The 12,444-nt window shown below is 52.7% G+C and overlaps 1 protein-coding gene across 2 annotated transcripts; it reads right to left on the reverse strand.

Moving 5' to 3' along the window:
- Nucleotides 1-3,337: 3,337 nt before the first annotated feature.
- On the reverse strand, nucleotides 3,338-9,593 carry LOC144611258 (nuclear factor 7, brain-like). Of its 2 annotated transcripts, XM_078430296.1 has the most exons (6): nucleotides 9,132-9,593; nucleotides 7,333-7,428; nucleotides 7,011-7,244; nucleotides 6,392-6,414; nucleotides 6,194-6,312; nucleotides 3,338-4,283 (listed from the first exon to the last, which is right to left on the reverse strand). In XM_078430296.1, the coding sequence occupies exons 1-6, from the start codon at nucleotides 9,540-9,542 to the stop codon at nucleotides 3,784-3,786; spliced, it is 1,383 nt and encodes a 460-aa protein (XP_078286422.1). In that variant the 5' UTR covers nucleotides 9,543-9,593; the 3' UTR covers nucleotides 3,338-3,783. The 2 variants fall into 2 exon arrangements, with proteins under 2 accessions (XP_078286422.1, XP_078286423.1); XM_078430297.1 differs by lacking the exon at nucleotides 7,333-7,428.
- Between the last annotated feature and the right edge of the window lie 2,851 nt (nucleotides 9,594-12,444).

Below are 12,444 nucleotides of genomic sequence, written 5' to 3' on the forward strand. Positions count from 1 at the left end.
TGGGTGTGAGAGGGGGGGAGGAGGTGAGGGGCGGGGGTGGGGAAGGAGGGGAGGAGGGAAGGCATTGGGAGCGCAGAGCAGGGCGGTCACGGTGGCACAGCGGTAGAGTTGCTGCCTTACAGCGAATGCAGCGCCGGAGATCCGGGTTCCATCCCGACTACGGGCGCTGTCTGTACGGAGTTTGCACGTTCTCCCCATGACCCGCGTGGGTTTTCTCCGGGTGCTCCATTTTCTTCCCGCTCTCCAAAGACGTGCAGGTTTGTCGGTTAATTGTCTCGGTGTAAATGTAAAGATGGTTCCCAGTAAATGTAAAAAGTGTTACTTCCAGTCTGCTTCCTGGTGGACTCTTCGCAAGTGAAGAGCACAAGATACAAGAGAGGGGTAAGGGTGGGAGGGGGTGAAATGATGGGGGACGCGGAAGGGGGAGTGTAGGGGGGAAGACCATGAATGTGGGGTGTGTGGGCAGTGAGTGGGACAGGGACAGGAGGTGGTGTGGGGGTGTGTGGGTGGAAGGGAGGTGAACTGGGGAGGGGAGTGTGTGTGCGTGAGGGTGGGGGGGGGTGAAGAAAGGGGTAAACATTGCAACCGGTGGATGAGGTGCGGGGGGGGAGTATTTCTGTGTGTGTGTGGGGGGGGGGGTCTGTGTGTGTGTAGGGGGGGGTCTGTGTGTGTGGGGGGGGTGTGTGTGGGGTCTCTGTGGGGTCTCTGTGTGTGTGTGTAGGGGGGGTCTGTGTGTGTGTGTGTGAGGTCTGTGTGTGTGTGTGGGGGGGTCTGTGTGTCTGGGGGGTTCTGTGTGTCTGGGGGGGGTCTGTATGTGTGTGTGTGTGTGGGGGTCTGTGTGTCTGTGGGGGGGGGTCTGTATGTGTGTGTGGGGTCTGTGTGTGGGGTCTGTATGTGTGTCTGTGGGGGGGGATCTGTATGTGTGTGTCTGGGGGGGGGTCTGTATGTGTGTGTGTGTGTGGGGGGGAGCTTGTGTGTGGGGGGTTTGTGTGTGTGGTCTGTATGTGTGGGGGTTTGTGTGTGTGTGGGGGGGGGTGTGTGTGTGGGGTCTATGTGTGGGGGTTTGTGTGTGCGTGGGGGGGGGGTGTGTGTGTGTGGGGTCTGTGTGTGTGTGTGGGGTCTGTATGTGTGTGTATGTGGGGGTCTGTGTGTCTGGGGGGTGGTCTGTGTGTGTCTGTGGGGGGGGTCTGTATGTGTGTGTGTGTGGGGGGGTCTGTGTGTCTGTGGGGGGGGTCTGTATGTGTGTGTGTGTGGGGGGGGTCTGTGTGTCTGTGGGGGGGTCTGAGTGTGTGTGGGGGGAGTTGCCCCCCCCTGTGGGGTGAGAGGGGAGTGGGGGGGTTCCCCATGTGAGGGTGGGGGTCTCTCTGCGTGTCGCTGACCCTGCCTGTGTTACAGCTGCAGCCGGAGCTGATCTCACTGGAGCCGGAGCGCCTGGGGCAGGTCGACCCCCTCTCCTGGAACAGAGGCACCGCGACAGGGTGCAGCGCCCGAAACCCTCTCCCCGTCACCCTTCCCCCACCTCTCATGACCCTCTGCCTTCCCCCCCCGCAGGGCTACGACGCCACGGACACGGACAAGTTTGAGCCCCGGCGGCGGATGAAGGGCCGCAGCTCCAGCGGGAACCTGGATCGCAGGAAGAAGCTGGTGGCCAGCGGCAACCGGAGGGTGAGGGAGGGGGGGAGAGGGTGAGGGAGGGGGGGGGAGAAGGAGAGAGGGGATGTGGGGAGGGGAGAGGGGGAAGGAGGGAGGGAGAGGGTGAGGGGGGTAGAGAGTGAGGGAGGGGGATGGAGGGAGGGAAGGGAGGGGGGAAGGGAGAGGGATGGGGTGGGGCGAGGGTGAGGGAGAGGGGATGGGGGTGGGAGGAGAGGGAGGGGGGAGGGAGAGGGGATGAAGTGGAAGAGGGAGCTGGGGGAGAGGGGGTGGGGTAAGGAGTGGGTGAGGGAAAGAGTGAGGGGAGGGAGGATGAGTGAGGGGAAGCATGGGGAGTGGAGGGTGAGGAGGCGAGGAGGGAAAGGGGAGGGGGATGTGAGGGGAAGTAGGATGAGCGGGGTGGAGTGAGTGGGGTATGTTGGTGAGGGGAGGGCGGTCACCGTCTCCCCCTCCCCCTGGGGTCTGGGGTTGCCGTCTAACGGGCCGCTCTGCCCACAGGACCGGGTGCGGAGGAGCGTGGAGCAGAAAGTGAAAGCGCAGAAGCAGCAGAAGATGGCGGCTCCCACCCCTTCCCTCCCTCCCTCAGCCCTCACCCGCTTCCACACGTAACCCCGTACACAGCTCCCCTCCTCCCCCCACCCCCTGCCCTGTACCCGGGACCCCCGGTCGCGGTCAGCTGCCCCGACGCAGCGGGTAGAGCTGCTGCCTCAAAGTGCCAGAGACCCGGGTTCCATCCCGACCTCGGGTGCTGTCTGTACAGAGCTTGTACGCTCTCCCCGTGACCGCGTGGGGTTTCTCCGTGTGCTCCCCCCCCCCCCCCCCCCCACATACACCCCAGAGACTTGTGGATTAATCGGCCCTCTGTAAATACCCCCCCTATTAGGAGAGGATGAGAGTGTGGGATATCACAGAACGAGTGTGTGAACGGGTGATCGATGGTCGGCGTGGACACGATGGGCCGAAGGGCCTGTTTCCATGTTGTATCTCCAAACCTAAACCAGGGTCGGCACAGTGGCGCAGCGGGTAGTGTTGCTGCCTCACAGCACCAAAGACCCAGGTTCAATCCTGACTACGGGTGCTGTCAGTACGGAGTTTGTACCTGTGACCCAGTGGGGTTTCTCCGGTGCTCCGGTTTCCAACCTGCAGGTTTGTAGGTTAATTTTTTTTCGGTAAAATTGCAAATTGTCCCTAGTACGTAGGATAGAATTATTGTACAGGGTGATCGCTGGTCGACACGGACACGGTGGGCCGAATGGCCTGTTTCTGTGCTGTGTCTCTACAACCAAATACTATAAACGAAACATAAAAAGACACAAGGACATAAACTGTTGGAGTAACTCAGCGGCTCAGGCACAAACTCCGGAGAACATGGATAACTATGTTCTCCACAGATGCTGCCTGACCCACTGAGTTACTCCACCACTCTGTGAAACGTCACCTATCCATGTTCTCCACAGATGCTGCCCGACCCGCTGAGTTACTCCAGCTCTCTGTGAAACGTCATCTATCCATGTTCTCCACAGATGCTGCCTGACCCGCTGAGTTACTCCAGCACTCAGTGCTTCTTTTTCCTTTTGTAAACCCAGTATCCACGGATCCTTGTGTCTGCTGTTTGAAGAGATCTCTGTACGGAGACGCGGAGAGAACTCAAACACGGGTTATTTTTAAAGACTTTATTAAACGTCAAGTTAAAGGTGTAGAGTTACAAACGTGAGCGGAGCCACAGCGGGTGATGTGCGCGCCAGCGGGTCGCAGACTGGAGCCTGTGATGTTGTAATGAGGTGTTGCATTTTGTGACGTCGAACAAGGGCAGGACCCACACAGTGAACGGTAGTCCTCTGGGGAGTGTTGTAGAGCAGAGGGTTCGAGGAGTTCAGGGGCATGGTTCCTTGAAGGCCGAGTCGCAGGTAGATAAGGCGGTCAAAAAGGCTTTTGGCACATTGGCCTTCATCAGTCAGAGTATTGAGGATGGAAGGTGGGAGGTCGTGTTGCAGTTTGGGGATTAAATGGGAGCCGCTCAGCGCCGACCTGTTGTCCACTGGGCTTCTGCCCCACAGCCCCTGAGCCACGCTCCTGTTGCCGGTCCCGGGACCCGACCCTTTTACACACCCGGAGCGGAACCGGAGCAGATTATCAGCCACTGCTCTCCATCCCAAGTCCCGAAGAAAGGATAAAGTTTCTCCGTGAATTTATTCCCAGTGAAGGTGTGGAGATGGGACTTGGTGGCCGCGTCGTAAAATGAAACTGTCCCGGACTCGTAACTGAGATAAACTCCCACACTCCCGTGGAAGGGAAGGGCGGGGAGATGGATCGAGGGGAGGTGATTGCAACAAACTCGTCACCCCACCGCCAGATGCTCCAGACTCCAGTCTCCGGGGTCAGTGTGACCTCTACCTTCCTCTCTACAGACTCTGCGGCGACTCCCAGACTCCAGCCCTCACTCCCCGCCACCTCCACCTCCCAGTAATGTCTCCCCGATGTGAATCCCTCCGATCCCAGCACACACAGCCGGTCTGTAAACCTCTTCCCGGTGTCAGGGAGACTCGTCCGGGTCCCGGTCCATCTCACCCGCTTCCGATCGTCAGACACCTCGAGCACCGGATGCGCTGTTTCCACATCCAGGGTGACGGAGACTGGGGGAAGAAGCAGAGAATCAGAGAGTCCCCGGGGGGTTGGGGGGAGACTGGGCAGTGTGGCCCGGGACCGGGGGAGAGGCCGCTCAGGCACAGGTGGGCGGACAACAGAGAGGTTTCCCGGGGTTGCAGCCCAGGTACGTCGGGTGGGCAGGAGAAACCTTTCCCAACGTGGTGGAGTTGCACTTGTGCAGAGGGGAGAGAAGCAGATGCGGACAGACAGATGTGGAGACGCCTTCAGATGGAGGATAAGGAGCCGTTAGGCGGGAGGATGAAGCGGACTGGAGTAGCGAGGAAAGGAGGGGACCGCGTGGGACTAGGTGCAGGAAGAGGAGTTACAGTTTAGTTTATTGTCGCATGTACTGACGAGGTACAGCGACAAGATTTTGTTGAGTGCTAACCAGTCAGTAGAAAGACAATACATGATTACAATCAATAAGTTTACAGATACATGATGTGGGAATATTTTTTAGTGCAAGGTAAAGCCAGCAAGGTGCGATCAAGGATAATCCGAGGGCCACCAAAGTGGAAGATAGTAGTTCAGCACTGCTCTCTGGTTGTGGTAGGATGATTCAGTTGCCTGATAACAGCTGGGAAGAAACTGCCTCTGAATCTGGAGGTGTGTGTTTTCACACTTCTGTACCTCTTTCCTGATGGGAGAGGGGAGAAGAGAGAGTGGCCAGGGTGCGACTCGTGCTTGATTATGCTGCTGGCCTTGCCGAGGCAGCGGGAGGTGTAAATGGAGTCAATGGCAGGAGTTTCGGATTGCGGGAGAGCAGGGAGGAGAGTCTGGGAAGGGAATGACGGACTGCGCTTCCTGTAAATTGGCATCAGGACCGCGCGCAACTCCACCAACATCCAACAGCAGGGACAACACTCAATCAGCTGGATGGAGACTCCGTGGGGATCTGTTGCCACGGGGTTTATGCTACTGATTTCAAACCCCGTGTCTGGATAGACCTGGCGAGCGGAGGAAACGGTTGGGGAAAACATTGCAATGAATAACAATAGACAATAGGTGCAGGAGTAGGCCATTCGGCCCTTCGAGCCAGCACCACCATCCAATGTGATCATGGCTGATCATTCTCAATCAGTACCCCGTTCCAGCCTTCTCCCAATACCCATTAACTCCGCTATCCTTAAGAGCTCTATCTAGCTCTCTCTTGAATGCATTCAGAGAACTGGCCTCCACTGCCTTCTGAGGGAGAAAATTCCACAGCTTTACAACTCTCTGATTGAGAAAGTTTTTCCTCATCTCCGATTTAAATGGCCTACCCCTTATTCTTAAACTGTGGTCCCTGGTTCTGCACTCCCCCAACATTGGAAAATGTTTCCTGCCTCTGACGTGTCCAACCCCTTAATAATCTTATATGTTTCGATAAGATCCCCTCTCATCCTTTTAAATTCCAGTGTAACAACGTTCAGCACATCAGCCCCACTCTGTTCATTAACCCCCACCCCCCTTCCTACATCTCCATCGTTTCAAATGCATGTGATCTAATCTCTACATGTCCTCAATCTCCCCCCTGGCTGACCTACAGGGAATCAGGAGGGCGAGAGGGAGCAATGAAGGATCCTTGGCGAGTCGGATTGAAGATAATTCCAAGGCATGTTATCCAGATATTAAACGCAAGCGGTTAACTGTTGGATAAAGGAGGTAATTCAAGCCTGGAACAAGAGTAAGTTGAGTCCCATTTCCAATATTAAATATGCCCTTTACATGCAATGAATTAGGGGCTAGTGGAATCAAGGGATATGGGGAGAAGGCAGGCACGGGTTATTGATTGTGGCTGATCAACCATGATCACAATGAATGGCGGTGCCGGCTCGAAGGGCCGAATGGCCACCACCTGCACCTATTTTCTATGTTTCTAATACTTACAGATCATGAACATTTATTTATGTTTTACCTCTTTTAACGGAATCAGTCTTTTCTCTCAACACCGTGTTGAACAAAAATGGGTCATCGAACTTTCCAACGTCCAGGGCACCGTCTGCTACTGACAGCGACTTGTTATCATCACTTATCCTGCATGAATTACACACCTGGTTATAAGACCCGCATCAACGATTTCTGAGTTAATTACCAAAACAGTGCAGAGTCTCACCTCCTCTTCTGATGAGTTTCCTCCTGAAATATAAAACATTAGAACGATCAATTAATTTACACTGAGCGTCCACATCGTAACAGCAGGAATTTCAGCCAATTGTTACAATGTGCCGACAGATCCCAGTTCTTAATGCTGATGTGGGGCCGCCAGCAGTCCAGTATGAAGTATTAATTGTAGGTAAAAGTATATTTAATAATGGACTTTAGTAGACAATAGGTGCAGGAGTCGGCTATTCAGTATTACTAGGCTGATGGAGATCCAGCATTGCTCCTTCATGCACCCCTGATTACTCTTGCTCCATGTAGGTCATCAATGGAGGAACCATATCGTCTCTACTGTCAGTCTGACCTGAAAGGTCTCAACCCGAAACGTCACCCATTTCATCCCTCCATAAATGCTGCCTGTCCCGCTGAGTTACTCCAGCATTATGTGTCTACACTGGCCACTGAATTGGAATCTGACCAGGAAGATAAATGGGGAATGCAATGGAGGCATGGCGTGGAACTCAACTGGGGAGAATGTGCTGGGCGCCAAGTGGGAAGGGTTAGGGGAAATTGGGCATTCATTTTGTAATTGTGCCCTTACACTGAATCAAAGTGAAACTGTAACCCCCTACCTTCAGAAATATCAAACTGTCCGTTTGGTTCATCCGCTCCTGTAGCTTTAAGAGTTTCTCTTGAATAGAGTTTATCTCCTCTTGAATCGCTCGTAGATTATTCTCCATTGGATTTAGAATGCTCTCCTCATCTTCCCGGAGATCCTTGAGAAAGAGCCGCTCTTTCTCATTGAGAATCTGGCGCAGTTCAGCAAATACCGATTTGATGTAGGTCAACAGGTTCTGTGACTGTTCCTGTCAAATGAAAGGTGAAGGTCAACATTATCGAGCCTGGAATCTAAGATAATAGCACAAGATCAGAGAAGGGAACTGGAAACCTTACCCGGACTCCAGAAATCTTCTCTTTCTGTTGCTGCTCCATTTCCTCCATCGCTGATTTATTTTTTGTGAGAATCTCCAAGGAAGTTTTAATCAGCTCCTGGGATTGAGATTCAGATTCCGTCAGTGAAAGAATTAGACCAGACGGAACCAATGAACCGTGGACACTGAACTACACATGAAGAAATGTTTACAAACATCCATAAACTGTTGAAGAACTCATCGTGTCAGGAAACGTGGAAAGCAGTGACGGTATCGGTCAAAGTCAACGTGGAATTATGAAGGGGAAATTATGCTTGACTAATCTTCTGGATTTTTTTGAGGATGTAACAAGTAGAATGGATAAGCTAGAGCCAGTGGATGTGGTGTAGCTGGACTTTCAAAAAGCTTTTGACAAGGTCCCACATAAGAGATTAGTGTTCAAAATTACAACACATGGTATTGTGGGTACAGTGTTTACATGGATAGAGAACTGGTTGGCAGACAGGAAGCAAAGTGTACAAATTAATGGGTCCTTTTCAGAATGGCAGGCAGTGACTAGTGGGGTGCCGCAGGGTTCGGTGCTGCGACCCCAGTTATTTACAATATATATTAACGATTTAGATGAGGCAATTAAATGTAACATCTCTACGTTTGCCGATGACACAAAGTTTGTTGGGAGTGTGAGTTGCGAGGAGGATGCTATGAGGCTGCGGCGTTGCTTGAACAGGTTGGGTGAGTGGGCAGATGCACGACAGATGCAGTATAATTTTCATAAATGTGAGATTATCCACTTTGGTGGCAAGAACAGGAAGGCAGATTATTATCTGAATGGTGTTAGATTAGGAGAAAGGGAAGTGCAACGAGACCTGGGTGTGCTTGTACATCACTCACTGAAGGTAAGCATGCAGGTATAGCAGACAGTGATGAAAGGCAATGGTATGTTGGCCTTCATTGCGAGAGGATTTGATTTTAGGAGCAAGGGGTTAAGACTGCAGTTGTACAGGGCCCTGGTGAGACCGCACCTGGAGTATTGTGTGCAATTTTGGTATTTTAATTCGAGGAAGGACATTATGGGTTTTGAGGGAGTGCAGTGTTGGTTCACCAGGTTAATTCACGGGATGGCGGAACATGGGTATGATGAAAGAGTAGGTCGATTGGACTTGTGTTTGCTGGAATTTAGAAGAATGAGAGCGGATCATAGAAACATATAAATTTCTTGGAGGATTGGACAGGATAGATGTCGGAAATTTTTCCCGATGTTGGGGGAGTCCAGAACCAGGGACAACAGTTTAAGAATAAGGGGTCGGCCATTTAGGACTGAGATGAGGAAAAACCTTTTCACCCAGAGAGTTGTGAATCTGTAGAATTCTCTGTCACAGAAGGCAGTGGAGGCCAACTCACTGGATGTTTTCAAGAGAGAGTTAGATCAAATTTTAGGGCGAAGGGAATCAAGGGATGTGGGGGAAAAGCAGGAACGGGGTACTGATTTTAGATGATTCGCCATGATCATATTGAATGGCGGTGCTGGCTCGACGGGCCGAATGGCCTACTCTTGTACCTATTTTTCTATGTTGCTCTGTTCTACGTATCAGCAGAGAGCCCCGGCTCTCTCACCTGCAAGGACTGCTGGAGTCCCTGCATGGACGTGAGGGAGAAGGTATAGGGACAGGTGTTTCATCTCCAGCGGTGGCTGGGGCAAGTACCAGGGGAAGCGCTGGTGTGGGTGGGAGGCTGGGTGAACCGAACAGTCGCAAAGAGAGCGCGGTCCGCAAAAGGCTGAATGGAAAAATCATCAGCGAATCAAACTCTGTTTGCCTTTACCTTGTAGCTTTCAACAGCTTCTTGAATCGACATGAAACTGTGAGACTTGTGTTCCCGCGCAGCTACGCAACTCAGGCAGACCAGTTTCTTGTCGGTTTCACAAAACAGCTTTAGTTCCTCCTGATGTTCCTCGCAGTGAAGTTTACTTTCCTTCCCTTCCGTGTTCAGGCTCAGTGCTCGAGCTTTCTCAGTGATACTCGCCAAGGCCCGATTTACTTTGAGGCTGCGGTCTGCCAACTCCTCTCTACATTCCGGGCAGGAGTTTCTCTCCTCCTTGTCCCAACTCTGTGTGATACAGGAGAGGCAGAAGTTGTGCCCGCACTCCAGTGTCGCCGGATCGCTGAAGAAATCCAGGCAAATGGGACAAATCACGTCTTCACTTAAACTCTGGATCTGGTGTTTCGAAGCCATTTTTAATTCCGACCATTTCCTGGTTCAAAACGCTTCCGCCTTCAGGAAGCTGAGGACCCGCACAGAACTGCAACTGTCAACTACACGCCCTGCAGTGCGCGGGGAATTGATTCTGTGCTGAATAATGTTGTTTTGCTGCCAGTGTTCAGGGTGAAGGGTCGCTGGCAATCTGCCACTGATTACACACCAGCAAGAGGCTGGCAACACGTTAAACGAGTCTGAACGTGACAGGAACCGGGCGGGCGAGTGCCGGGCAGTCTAAGGAAAGGCAGAAACGAAATGGGAGATGTATTAAGTTAGCCCTACGTAGAGCGTGAAACGGTGGTTAAACATCAACTTAGAGCGACTGCTGGTAAAATAAAGTCTGCAATAAAATCAAAGACCTGGAGAGAGTGTTGTGTTGTGAGGTGACAGACGCGCGACAATCGCTGAGATTTGGTTGCATAAAAAGCAGGAAAGAGAATACTCTGTTACTGCGTGCAACACATTCATCTTCTCGGTGAAAGTCGTCTTGATTTCCACTGGCCTTCCTGTGCAGAAGGTCCCTGACATTAACCCTGCGCGGCCCAGCTCTGATGTAAGACCCAGCTGTTCCTTATTGTGGACGGGTTCCACAATGGAAACGGTTTCCGCCTGCATGCCCTGTTAACCCCTCCAGCCCCGGAGAGCAGCACAGTGAGCCAGACCCACCACTCGCAGCCCAGCCTGACGTTGATCACCAGGGGCACTCAAGGAACCGCAGAATCTGCTTTACAGAAAATTGACACAAAGCGATGGGGTAACTCCACGGGCCAAGCAGCATCTCTGGGGAATTTGGGTTGACGAGGTTTCAGGTCAAGACCCTCTACAGAATGATTGTAGAAGGAGGTGCTGTGTTTGATAGATCACCGGATTCTGACAACAGAGTTTTATGTACCAAGGTATTTTATTACACTACCAAATAATGCACACAGAGCCATGTATCCGCGTACACACTGGCGTACCCCGAGTACACAGCAACGTGCGCCGCCGTGTAGTGACCTGTTGTCGATCTCCTGGCACCGTTTCCGACACGGTCCGAGGCCGGGGTTCTCTGCTGTTCTGGGAAGGCGCCCGACACGGTCTTTTACGGTTCCTCGTCCATTCAGACCGTGCTATACTCCTTCACGTGAGGCAATCGGCTGCCCGTTAGGCGCACCGTTTCTGCACTACTCGCGGCAGGGGGGCGCAGGTGGTCCGCCCAGCTATTGCAGTGTTTCTGCTCAGCAAACTCAGTCATAACCTGAATTGTTTGGGAACATGTTCGAACATCTTCGCCCCGTTTGGAAACGTCTTCGAAACCATCGACTTGTTTCAGAAGGGATTGGAATGCTGTGCTGCAAAATGTGGCTGAAAACAGCATTTTAGATGACATGGTCTGTTTGACCCTTACACTAGAGGAGGGGTTAAAACAAAGCTGGAAGAGAGGTGGTGCCCAGAAAAAAACCATGCAAGTGATAGGTGGATACAGGTGAGGGGGGGGGGGGGGGGGGGTGTTGATTATCAGATGGGCGGACAAAGGCCAGAAATGCTAAGGAGATTTAATAAATGCTCGTGAGATCAGCAGTGAACGTGCGCGTAATGTGAAGCCAGAGGCAAGGGTTATGTTGAAGGGGACAGGTTTGGGATTGTTAAGCAGCATAGTGGGAGACATGGGGTGCATCGGTGGGGCATAAGGAAGATGGGGAGGGGGGTGAGAAAGGAAGAGAGGTCGTTGTTGATTGAATTAAACTTTATGAATTCAAACCTCATACCGTTGGGTTGTGAGGTACCCAGGCGGAATATGAGCTGTTTTAGTTCAGAGATACAGCGAGGAAACAGGCCCTTCGGCCCATCGAGTCCGCATCGATCACCGCCCCCTGCATATTAACACTACCCTACACACGTTAGGGACGATTTACATTCATAACAAGCCGATTAAATTACAAACCTGCACGTATTTGGAGTGCGGGAGGAAACCGAATATCGCGGAGAAAACCCACGCAGGTCACGGGGAGAACGTACAAACACCGCACTGACAGGACCCGTAGACGGGATCGAACCCGCGTCTCCGGCGCTGCAAGCGCTGTGAGGCGGCAACCCTACCGGTGCGCCACCGTGCCGCCCTTAACTCCTGAGCTGAGGAGGTGTTGCTCCTCCAGTTTGCGCGAGGCCTCACTGTGGCGTCGGAGGAGGCCGAGGACACAAAAGGTCACAGTCTGGGAATGGGAAGGGGAGAGAAAATGGGAGCAACCGAGAGACCCCGCAGACCCTGGCGGAAAGGGAGCGTGTTCGGCAAAACGATCGCTCAGCTATGCTTGATTGCGCAGATGTAAAGGTGGTCACATGGACAGCTCCTAATTAAACATAACAGAGTCTCGTCCGGGAAGACCGCTTTAGCCGGTTGGCAGAGAGACATCGTATCGTTATCCGGGTGGTCGGGGAAAACTCCGGCTGTAATAACTGATGGTTGGTGTTCAATGAATGAAAGATTCTTGGGGCTGCTGGAATTCCCGGAAGCTCCTTATTTCTCCGCATGTCACAAGACACTTGGAAAACTGCTAACACGGAACAGCCGACACGGGATGCTGCCTGCACGGAGTTTGTCCGTTCCCCCTGTGATCGTGCGGGTTTCCTCCGGGTGCTCCGGTTTCCCCCCACTCTCCAAAGACGGAAAGGTTTGTCGGTTAATGGGCTTCTGTAACTTGTCTCTAGTGTGTTGGATAGAACTAGTGTACGGGGTGCTCGCTGATCGGCGCGGGCATGGTGGTCTGATGGGCCTGTTTCCGCGCTGCGTCTCTAAAACTATAAACTATACACTAAACATAAAAAGCCACAAGGGCACAAAGTGCTGGAGTAACTCAGCGGGTCAGGCCCCAACTCTGGAGATCATAGATATCTATGT

This window comes from Rhinoraja longicauda, chromosome 39 (assembly GCF_053455715.1).
Source record: "Rhinoraja longicauda isolate Sanriku21f chromosome 39, sRhiLon1.1, whole genome shotgun sequence".
Lineage (NCBI taxonomy): Eukaryota > Metazoa > Chordata > Chondrichthyes > Rajiformes > Arhynchobatidae > Rhinoraja > Rhinoraja longicauda.